Genomic DNA, 12240 nt, shown 5'->3' on the forward strand with positions numbered 1-12240 from the left:
ACCTTCGTACAAGTCACTTCACTATGATTCGACTGTGAGCGCCTAATTTTTGCCCTACAGAAAAATATTCCTACAAAATCCACAAAAAATAGTTTTCTCCTATTTGTTTTTGAACTTATAGAATTTTCTTTTAAATTGATTGTATGCATTTAGTTGCATTTTCATGCATGTTCAATATTTTAAAATCATAAAAAAAATCATAAAAACTGTCACATCTTTCATGCCATCTTAGGTTTAATTTGCATTTTTAGGAATTAATTACTCTTTAATTTGTTAGAATTTAATATATGAAAATCACAAAAATATACATTAGCTTTAATCAATTAGTTTATTTAATTAGTTAAAATGCTAATTAGGTCGTTTTGGTAAAATAAATTTAATTAGTAATAAAGTGGCTTATTTTTGAAAGATCAAATTGGCTCTTAGTTTCAAATTGGCCTAATTTCAAGGCCCAAATCACCCAAGCTCATACCATCCCAGCCCACTACCCAAATACCCATTCCCTACCATTAAAAACGGCGCACCCCTCTCTCACAACAGAGAATCAGATCGAATTGACTCCTCTCTGAAGAGAAGCAAAAACGGACCCCCCCACCCCCCTCAATCGAGATCGACAACGGCCACTCTTCTCTTTCACTCTCTCTGTACAAACGAACACACACACACACACACACACACACACACACGCACACACACAAACGAAAAAGCAAGAAGAAAATTGAAAGTTCTGAAGATTTTGAAAGCTGAAAACGACAAAAGAGGTTTCAAAATTAGAAGAAAATTGGGAGAACAGGGAGTTTCGAAGACTCTGCGCTGCTTTATCTCTCCAATTTCTGGGTGTTCGAGTTTTGATTTTGATTTCAGAAGCTGAAGCTGTTTTGTTGATTCTGTGCTTCCCTTTCGTCTTTATTTGGCTATTCTAGTTTGTCTCTACTGCTGCCTAGAGGTATTTATCTCAATCTCGAAATCTAATCCTTGTTTGGACATCCCCGTGCTATAATTTTACTGAAATTTGTTTGTGTATATCTGGTGGAATGTTTTCTCTGTCACTGTACATTTTACGATAAGTAGGTTGGGTATATTGAACACATAAGCCTAAATGTTCACGGAATCTGAGCATGAAATTTGGTTCTGCAGCTTACATGAGGAATTCCTCTACTGGTGTATTTTGCATCACACATTCTAAGTTCTAATAAATGTATGCACTGGTCTAAATTCCTCTACTGGTGTAGAATTATAATGTATTTATAGCTAGTTTAAGGGGAACCAAAGGTGTTCTTTGTTTAATTTCAGTAATGTATTGTAGGCTGGAGGGGTCTTTTTTCACTGCAAGAAATGGAGTTTTAGGATGGAAAGTGGTTTTAGCTAGGCAATTAGTGGATATTATTATTATGAGAAGAAAGCAATAAAATGGTTTGTAGTAGATGGAGTACGACATCATAATATGGAAATTTTATGATAGGGAAAATAAGCAAATGATTTTAAGTGAAATCTTGGATTCAATAGGCAATGTATTTATAGCTCGAACCTTGAGGAGATATGTTGTTGTAGGGTTGCTACAGCAGCAGCCTTTTAATTTTTGGACAAAAATTTGTGGCATTGGAAAGTGGCTGTCCTTTCTTCGCTATGTGAATGTGAAAAATCCTTTTCTTTGGCAGTACTCCGTATCCTTGGATTTATGGATAAGTTTCAACGATCTTGTCTGTGGTGTGCATGCTAATTAGCAGTGCTTTTTTCCATTTAAGATAACTGAATATTTTTGACGTCATATGAACACTATCTCTAGTTTAATTGAGTAAAAAATAAAATAAAATGTGTAAGTAAACAGTGGTTATTGTCAATCTGGATTGTTTTCGTTCTGGACGAGTTGATTGTGTAGTTCTAAATTTGAATAATGTGTATTCATATTTTTCAATTAATTTTTAGATTGTCTTATATGTACTTCTACAAAGAAACTCCATAATACTTGAATCTTTCACTTACGTTCTTGAACTCTAGGAAAATAATCAATTCTCGAATATTCGTAGTTGCTTTAGGCACGTTTTAATCAAATTATTGCGATTATGTACATGTTCGCGTGACACGATTATGATTTCAAAAAATGTATATTCGTAGAAATGCTTTTAGGCGCGGCTTAAATTATTATTGTGATTGTGTACTCGTTCGCGTGATATAATTACGATTTTCAAAATTAAAGCGAGGTATGCTTTCGCGCAACTTCGGCCAAACATTCTTAAATTAGTAAAGCGTGATAGATACTCATGGTCTTGTGAGTCTTGATATTGAAACAAGGTGGAACTCCACATATACAATGTTAGATACAACTCTAAAATTTGAAAAAGCCTTTACAAAAATGTACGTGGATGACCATAAGTATCAAAAGAATTGTCGAGAAATAAGTGCTTTAAGAGGAAATCCATCTGTAGTGCAGACGACTGGAAGAATGTGAAAGCTTTTATCAAGTTTCTTAGCATTTTCTATCAGACAACTTTAAAATTTTCAGGCAGTTTATATGCTACTTCCCAACTCTTTCTTCCATGAATTTTTCAATCTTCGAAATGCTATTATAAAGTATACCAAAAGCGATGAAAAGTAAGCTTGAGAAATATTGGGGTAAGTTTGAGGATATGAATAGTTTATTTCATCTCTTCTCTGTATGTCTCTCTTCTCTTTCCTCTCATTCGTAGTATTATTTTTGTTTTAATTTGTTTCATCCTCGTTTGTTTTAATTTAATATAGTGAATCATTCTTCTATAACTGTCGGCTATTAGTGAATTGTTCCAATTTCATGGTGTAGGAATGGAATGAAAGATTGAATATGATGCGTAATTTTGGGATAGAAATTTGTAGTTACTGAGAAATCAACCAAATTAGACATTTGGGCGTCACAATTTGTTATTGGAAAATTCGAATAGAATATTCTCAGAAATAATAATTTAAATTTCTTCATTCAAGTGTCAAAGGTTGGTTGAGGGAGTTATGACTTAGGTCACAAATTCAAGCCCCCAGGGTTAGTTCAAGTGGCAATGGTTGAGGGCAAGTTCAAGCCCTGCGCCATGAGAACTAAGCCTGATATTTAAGTGGAGAAGAGTAGAGGGGTGGTCCATTATAACCGAGTTTCGAAAGCTGCGGTTGGCCTCGGACGGATTTCTCGGTCATTTAAAAAAAGTTATCTTACTCTGTATTTTTTAGTTGAAATAAGAAATATCGTAGAGTTCAAATAGAGCGTTTCTGCATTTGTTGATTTGGGATCTTGTTGGCATGACTGACTATTCGGAGAGAACTGATTTTTCTCTTACTCCCAGTTACTACATGAGTCTGAACTGGAATTATTGTCTTCTCCATGCCACTTTAATGTGATAAGAACCAAGGTAAAATTCATCTCTTTGTTTGCTCTTTTTATGCTCACAGATGAGTCGATCAAGGGAAGAAGCCGCCATGAAGCGGAAAAGACCAGACTTGGATTCACCTACTCAGGGACTTCCAGATGCTGAACGTGTAGTGCTCAGTCTGGTCAAAAATAAAAAGAATCTGGGCATCTGGGTAGCAGAGGTGAAAAAGGAGGCAAACCTCCCACCAACTCTTGTGGATAAATCCCTGACCGCACTCGTGAAAAAGAAGTTGATAAAACAAGTTGTGAATATCCAAAATAAGGGAAAGAAGCATTACATGGCTGTTGAGTTTGAACCTTCGGAGGAACTGACTGGTGGTTCATGGTACTCTGAGGGAAATCTTGATAAGGAATTCATCACCGTTCTCAGAGACACGTGCCTCAAGGTCATAGAATTGCTGAAAGTTGCTACGGTGGAGGGAATCCACAACTTCTTGAAGAAAAGGAAAGTTGTGGAGTGCACAAGTCAGCAAATTGCGGAAATATTGAACTCTATGGTTCTAGACAATGCTATTATAGAGGTGAAGAGCACTGGATTGGGAGAATATCATCCTATTCCCGTTGGATCAGTTTGTTATCGAACTGCAAGCGGAGTTGCTTTAGGGACTGGTCCGAAAACAATAGGGCCAATGGCTTCAATTCCATGCGGTGCTTGCCCTAGGATTAGTCAATGTTCACCCAATGGAGTTATATCCCCACAAACCTGTGTCTATTACACTAAATGGTTGAACACTGAATTTTGATGGACTTCTGCTAAGTAAATCCGGTGTTCACTGCACTACCACATATTGGTTGCTATCTGATTTCTTGTTAATCTTTTTGTTTAGATTGAAGCAACTTTCTGATTACTCATAGTTTTCAGTTTTTATTAGAATGTTTGAACTCAGTAGAAATATTTGCTGCTTTTTTATGCCTTGAAATCTCTCCAGGCTGATCAGAAGTTTGATGAAAATCACAAACTATCGTGGCATCCTTTGACATGGGTCAAGTTGATACTAGGTAGCTAACTGTCACTTGAACAAGTCATTCTAACATCTGAATTTATTTCCCTATAGATGAAAAGCTTCACTACATGAGATAGCCAAAGAATTGGCACATGGCTTCTTGAGTTCTTCCAACTAGTATATGTACCTGTGCGTTGCGAGGATAATATAAAATATAACATTTTTTAAAAAAAAAGTATTTTTTAAAATACGGTAGACACAAAGGAACATTAAAATGCTATTATTTTATGAACATATAAATATACTGAATATTCATACATTCAAGTCATGTGGAAATAGACTTATCCACTAGAAAACATATGGTGAGGAAAAGACGTAGTTTAAAATATGACACAGAGAAAAAACTAATTTGTGATAGAACTACATTTATATTACAATAACCACATTGTAGTTGCTACATATCATATCTAGTGCTTGTAAAGTGCTTGGTCCTTAGTCATTCATCATCATTTTTACGAAGTGTAGTGGTTGTTGAGATTTTAGCTAAACTTTTAGTCAAATAATGACTTGACAAACAATACAGAAATGGTTAAAGCTAGTATCATTCAGCCCAAGAAATTATTAGTGTGATCATCAAACGCTCCTTTGCATTGAAGTGTACAATCGAACTGTTGGGAAAGCCAAAAATCCGAAAATGTTGGATGTCTTAGGTGAAACTGTCTCCACAGGCGAAAATGGCAAAACATTGAACAGGTGCATTCATACGCCGGCTGTTAAAACTTTGGAGAATATGAATTTTTGCATGCTATAGATAATAGAACCAATAAAAAGACAGTTAAAGAAGTTCATATCGGCAACATTTAAATTGCTTTTTGTTCCAAAGGAAACTTGAGGTGTTGGATGAGCTAGGAGGCAATCCTTCAGAAACTGATAGTATAAAATGGGATGAATTAATAATGAGCTTAACTTTAAAGAAGGTCAGCACCAACCAATAAGTGTTGTTCTAATATTTTCAAACTAACTTAAAATAATTACATAAAAATATTTAATGTCCACATTATTTCATTAAAATAATTGAATAAATTTACAAAGAATATGGACCTATTTTTTGTATATATTGTAGTTCCATAGGTCTTCTTTTGAAAGGTTCAACCAGATCGTGGTTTCAACGTTCCTACAGAGACATAATTTTTTTAGTCACGACGCACAAAGTTGTGAAAAACAGAATGATAGAAATTTAGAATAGTATTCAATAGAATATATGTACTCATATACAAATAATATGGACATGACGCTTGTATGTATCATAGTTCCAGAAGTCTTCTTTCCAATGACATAAACAGATCGTAGTTTCAATGTGTCTGCGGAGATTTATGTTATTTTTAGTTAGGACACACAGCTGTAGAAAGCACAATACCAGATGCTTAGAACTGAATTCAAATGCCTATCGTATAAATGTAATATTAATCTGGAGCTGAATTCTGAAATTATTGTAGTGCAAAATTTATTATTCTGACGGCAGAAGTGAATCAGCATTTCGACGTGTCTGCAAAGAAATATGAATTTTTTAGTGAGGGCGCGCAAAGTTGTAAAAAGCAAAATGATAGGAATTCAGAGTTGATTCAAAATCATATTTGTATTAATCAACAAAGAATTTGGATTCGATTTTTTTTTTTTTGTATATATTATGGTTTCGGAAGTCCTCTTCTAACAACACAAGTGGATCATGGTTTCGACATTTTTGCAAAGAGATATAATTTTTGTAGTGAAGACGCATAAAGTTGAAACAACATAAGGACAAAAATTAAGAAATGAGTTAAAAAGAATGTCTTGATAAAGATGTATATCACAAATTATACAAATTTATGAGAAGTAACAATAAGATATGGATTTGTGCATGCTATTTATTACATAATAAAACAATAAATAAGACAATTAAAGAACTTCATACTAGCAATAATTGAATTCTTTTTATTCCAAAGGAAACTTGGGTTGTTGTTGACCTAGGAGGTAGTCCTTCAGAAAATGACAGTTTAAAATAGGATGAATTAGTAATGAACTTAAATTTAAAAAAGGGATAATTTTTTCCTAATATAGACCTTTATTATTAAATACCTGAATAGGTAGAGATGTCAACATACATGCCGCAAAGAAGTGGCAATGAAGTACTAATGTGGTATTGATAGGAAGAGAGATGAGGTTAGTTTGATTGAGCAATAGGCAAAGAAAACCTGATTTTTGCCTATAGACTTGCCTTAGATTATGAATTTATTTTTCTTGTATTGATAGTCAATGTCCAAAAGGGATTGATATTGTACGGAAAAAGGGAAAGCATTAAAAAGGAAAAGAAACAACTAACTGATTGGAGTAATTGCTATAATATAACATATGCAATATCTTGAACTTCTTCCCGACGTTATGATGTGAAGTAAAATCCATTCAAAGTGAAAATTGTGCACCATTTATAAGCCTTAAATTGAAGCCATACTGAATTCACTTGTATTTCGGCACTCCAATCAGACTCCAGCAACTTATTACTGGTAATCCTGTTGAGAAACATCTCCTCCTCAATCCGAATGCTCTTGACATTAAGGTTTTCGATAGATAGTACCCGAACAGATATGATGCAAACTTTGAATCAACGATGATATGTAATCTATTTCAAGAATTACATGTATTTTGCTTGTAGATGTGGTGGCAAAAGTAACCTCACCTATTTAACAGTGAATGCAATAAAAACCAAACTTTAATATATATATATATATACATCACATAAGTAGTAAACAAAAGGTACTTTAAAATATTTGCTTAAACAACTTGAAAACAAAATTAAGGTAAGAATTAATCCATTTTTTTTGGAAGATAACAAACAAAGGGTACTTAAAAAGATATGGGAGGTTTAAAAAGAACTGTGGATGAAGAACTCTTACAACAACAACTACTGCGTCTCAACTCCAAGCAAGTTAAAGTTAGCTATATGTGTCCTCCCTAACCATATAAACTCATCTCAAAGACTCAAACCAACAAAATACAATGAGCAGAACAAACAGAAACTTCAAATAAATATTCACAACCAATTAATTTTTCTTATCAGAATATTCACTACCAATTATTTCCTTTTAACATATTGATGACTATCAAAGTTGCACAAAAATCTAAAACTGAAGGCTACTAACAATGACACTGCTCTGAGTCAAAATTTCATATAGCATTTTCCTTTATAGATTACTTTTTTATTTTCGATTAACAACTTTTTACCTCAGTAGAGTGACTGAACATGGATGCAAGTAAAAACAAATTCTATAAAGCTTACACGAATCACCGCTGTTAATAGTTGAGGACAGGAACACCAAAAACGCTACCACCTCGTGACACTGGATATATTGAACTCCCAAAAAAAATGTCCCTTACATACTGTTTGGTCCAATAAATTGTTAGAGATTGCATAAGCAATTCAGTTTCTTCATTTTGCTTAAAACAATAAATAACAATTAGCAAATCAAAGTAGAAGAAAGAAAGATATGCAGTAACAAAATGAGCATCACTCCAGCACACACAAATGTTATTCTCAGAAATTAGAAAATAATCTTGATTAGCAGGCTCTGTTGATGTCCCATTTGATAACAAAGAAAAGTCAACCTGCAATTACAAATTTGCCAAATTTTATACATATAAGAAGTGAAAACAAAGAAAAGGTGCTTGAATTTGGTAGGATCAAAATTTTCAATAACTTTGACAACAATGGTTGCCACAGCCCAATGCATCATTGTTGTCCACAAATGTATCATTGTTTAAACAAAATTCAAACAAGACAATTTTGATCCTACTGTACCCCATACAATAGGTATTACAGCCCAGAATCCCCTGCTAAATGCCCTGCATTGTCAAATTTGCAACCAATTTATCATCGGAAGTAGCAGAAGGATCAAATTTTTCAGAATAGGCCAGAGAAGTAGTAATGAAACCAATTGATTATCCATGCTTTGGCTCTGTTGAGGTGGATGCATTGTTTTTCAATTAGTTTATCATCCTCGTCTGTGTCAGGAATAGAAAGCTAGGAAGAGTGGGTAACGACGTCCGTTTTCTTTTGGAAAACCACAACATAGAAAGTCTGAGTTCTATTTTCAAAACACGAATCTCAAATTGTGACACCTATCCTTTAATTTTCTGGGAAGCGGATAAATTTGGCCTTTAGATAGGGATATCAAAACATATGATGAAACCAAAACTTACGTGCAATTCATAAACAATTTCGAGTTAAATTATGAGTGACTTTGTTGGGATAATACAATAGCTTAATTGATGCTTATAAGTGAATCTGTTTCTCTTTGCAAAGTATACTTAACTTACCAATCCTTTGTTTCGTTGTGAATGATTGCTTTGCCTTTTATCTTATAGGTTAAAATGTGATGCGAGAAAGCGCTCTCTGCAATAACAATTGCCGTGTCTGAAACTAATTATTGCTATTCTTTTCAGGAGTGCTTTGACACTGATTTGGTATGGGCATGCAACTTCTTTAATGAATTAAATATCGTTTGATCATATTCTTTAGTTAGCATTGTATGTTAGTTTGTGCAGTTCAGCAATGAGATTCCATTTGCATTTTGAGTTCAGGCAATTGAATCAACTGGTGCTCAGGTCATAGATCAGATGCTACGAATCATGTTTCCTAGGTTTATCGCACCAGTATGTTACAATTTCCGCCTCTACTTCACTTGGTTCTGAACAGTAAACAGCTTCTATTTTACACTTATACTTAAATATTTCAGCCTCTACTTCACTTGTTCTGAACGCTAATATTCGAATTTCTTACATAGACGAGCGTGCAAGTCCCTTTCTTTATGAGCTCAAAAATTCTGATTCCCCTTTGCAACCCTCCCCACCCCCCCCAAACACTGTTACGCGGCACCTTCCTGATGACCTTGGAAGGGCAACATAAGGCTAAGCAACCGATGTCAGTGCGGTTACTGTCCGCCAATGAGGTCCTCTCCGCACGCTAGACTAGATTGTCAGTGCCGTGCGGGAAAACCAATGTCACGAGCAATTGCGGAAGCTGAGAGCGACTTTGGTTTTGAATGATGATGATCATTTTATTGATGAATGAAATGCTGATTACAAAAGATGCAGTGTCGAGGGGGAGAGACACCAATACAGAAAATTGATTGCTTGAAAATGTTTGATTGCTTGATCCCCCCTAATAATGCTTAAAAAAAATAAACCAAAGTTACATGACTTGCCCTAATAAAGCTGTAGAAGCACACTGAGTGAAAATAATGTAAACTAGCCTATAGTTACAATGAAAAGGACTTAGTTTATTACAATGTAGAAACAAGTCCAATGGCAGCAACTTTGTCTTGCGGGTCAGGGTCTGCGCGCGCGGTGCTATTGGAGCGCGCAACACTTGTTGTGTTTGCCTGAGGCTGGGCGCTGGTGCTTGGCATCAGGGTTTGTGCGCGAGGCGCTGCTGGAATGGGCCTGCAGTTGGGCACTGGTGCTTGACATCAGGGTCTGTGCGCGAGGCGCTACTGGAATAGGCCTGCAGCTGGGCGCTGACGAGGCATCAGGATCTGCGCGCGCGACATTGGGTGCGCGCGGTGCTGTTGTCATTGGCCAGCCGCTGGGCGCTGGCGAGAGGCATCGGTGGGGCGACAGAGGCGCATGCGCGCTTGTCACTTGGCGCAGCCAAGACCACGGGGCCGACCATGGCGCTAGGCATTGTGAGGCTTTCTAGGACGCCATGGGGCGCGGCCAAGGGGTCATGGGGCGTGTCTGGAAAGCAGCCCATGACATTCTCCCCCACCTGAGTTGGCGCCGTTCTTAGAGCCTTATGATGATGATTGTTCTGGTGGTTGATGGTTGGGAGGTCTGCGCCCCTCTGTTCTTTGAGCTTGCTGTTGTAGCAATGCAATGATTTCATGCGGCTGGCATGGAAGACTGGATGGATCTTCCACCAGGATGGAGTTTTCACCTGGTATGCGAACTTCCCAATGCATTTTTCAATGGACGGGGGTCCGATGTATTTTTGTTGCAGGCGAGGGTCATGGGTCCTCTCTGCAAACAAGTATCGCTTTGGGATGCATAGCATTACTTTGTCCCCTGCTTGATGTTGGGCAAAGCAAAGATTTTGTTCGGTGAACCTTTTTGCCTGCTCTTGGGCTTTGACGAGATAGCTCCGCACTATCCCCATGTTGCGCTCCCATTCGCTCGAGAAGTTGGCAACTCGAGGAGATTTCGGCATAGTTGATGCATTCACCGTTTGCGGGAGAAGCGGTTGCTGTCCGGTAACAATTTCAAAATTACTTTTGTTTGTATGATGGCTCTTTTGAGAATTGTAACGCAGTTGAGCAGTATCCAAGAGCTTCACCCAATGCTTCTATGATCCGGTTGTAAAGTTGCGGAGATATTCGTCCAGTATATCATCGAACCAGTCTGTTTGGCCATCCGATGGTAGATGGATGTCTGAGTTGTGACTCAATGTTGACCCAAAGCACCCAAAGAGATGGGTCCAAAAGTTGCTAGTGAAGCGTGAGTCGCGCCTACTAACAATGTCTTTGGGTAGGCCCCAATGTTTGACAATGTACGAGAAGAAGAGTCGAGCTGTATCTTCTGCTGAGATGTTTTGCGGGGCTGCTACGAAGGATGCATAGTTTGAAAACTGATCTATGACAAGCAAGATGGATGCAAGATTACCGACTTGGGGCAATCCCGTGATGAATTTGAGGGAAACACTTTCCCATGGTCTCTGCGGGACATGTAATGGCTGCAAGGGTTCCGTCTGTGATGAGTGATCCGACTTATCCTTGTGGCATGGCTGACAAGTCTTCACACGCTGAGGAGCGTCACCAGTCTTTTGAGGCCGATGACTTTCCAGCGGCCATCTTTATGGGAAAGCATGGTATGGTGCAGGGCTTGGCCCCGTTTTCTCCCAACATCAGGAGTATGTTGGCATATGGTACTGGTATGGTGTTGGTCTGCCTCATGAACTCCAACCCCACTATCATGTCGAAGTCATCTATGATTGCGATGCGCAGGTCGATGCTTCCTTTGTATGGGCCAAGTTTCACTGGGACATTTGTAGCTGTTCCACCCAATGTCTGGAGTGGCGAGTTGATAGCCTTGACGCATCCTTTGCTCTTTTGCACAACTAGTCCGAGACGCTCTACCTGAGTTGAAGACAAGTAGTTGTGGGTAGCACCCGTGTCTATCAATGCGTGAATGGGCTTGCCGTTCACTTTCAATTCGACGAACATTAGGATCCTCGCTTGCTTAGGAGGCCCCTCGTCTATCTTTTCCTTGCCTTTCTTGGTGATTAGGCCTGAGCTTTTCTTAGGAGGACATGCACTAGTCCCCGCTAAGGCATGTGGGATAGAGCCAATAATTGCATTGAAAGCGCCTACCTGGTCTGATTCTGATGTGTATGATGCATCTGACTCATCCTCGATAGTTTGATGAGCATTGATCTTTATGTTTGGCATTTATTGTTCCAATATGCCCCACCGCAATGACGGACATTCTGAGGGAGTCTTTCTCCCATGATTGTTGTTGATGGATGCAGCACTGTTGCTGCTGGAGGGAGGAGTCTTAGTTTTGGATGCACTCCGACCTCCCCCACTTTTGCTTTGGCCACCATTGTTGGGATGGTTACCGTTGAATCCCCCTTAGACATGCGGTTGGGTCCTGTCGTTCTGAGTTCCCAAGTGATAATCGCCAAGGCATTCTGTAGCTTGAATGTCCTTGGGCAGGGTGTCTACCCGTTGTCTCTTTAGTTTCATACGGGCATGAGGTTTCAAACCTTCTATGAATGCAAAGAGCTTGTCTTTGTCCCCATGTCGCATATGTTTAGCATGAGTGCGGAGAATTCGCGCACGTACTCCCGCACTGACCTGGTGTGGCGGAGCTCCCGTA

General features: G+C 38.1%; 1 protein-coding gene across 1 annotated transcript; it reads left to right on the forward strand.

Moving 5' to 3' along the window:
- The first annotated feature begins 538 nt into the window (after positions 1 to 538).
- On the forward strand, positions 539 to 4306 carry LOC107802332 (uncharacterized). The gene is made up of 2 exons (XM_016625803.2): positions 539 to 946; positions 3412 to 4306. The coding sequence occupies exon 2, from the start codon at positions 3412 to 3414 to the stop codon at positions 4132 to 4134; it is 723 nt and encodes a 240-aa protein (XP_016481289.1). The 5' UTR covers positions 539 to 946; the 3' UTR covers positions 4135 to 4306.
- Positions 4307 to 12240: the final 7934 nt, after the last annotated feature.

The sequence above is a fragment of the Nicotiana tabacum genome, chromosome 11 (genome assembly GCF_000715075.1).
Source record: "Nicotiana tabacum cultivar K326 chromosome 11, ASM71507v2, whole genome shotgun sequence".
Classification (NCBI taxonomy): domain Eukaryota; kingdom Viridiplantae; phylum Streptophyta; class Magnoliopsida; order Solanales; family Solanaceae; genus Nicotiana; species Nicotiana tabacum.

Excerpts from the sequence above, each read along its gene's own strand:
- LOC107802332 (XM_016625803.2), top strand. The coding sequence starts at position 3,412 with ATGAGTCGATCAAGGGAAGAAGCCGCCATGAAGCGGAAAAGACCAGAC.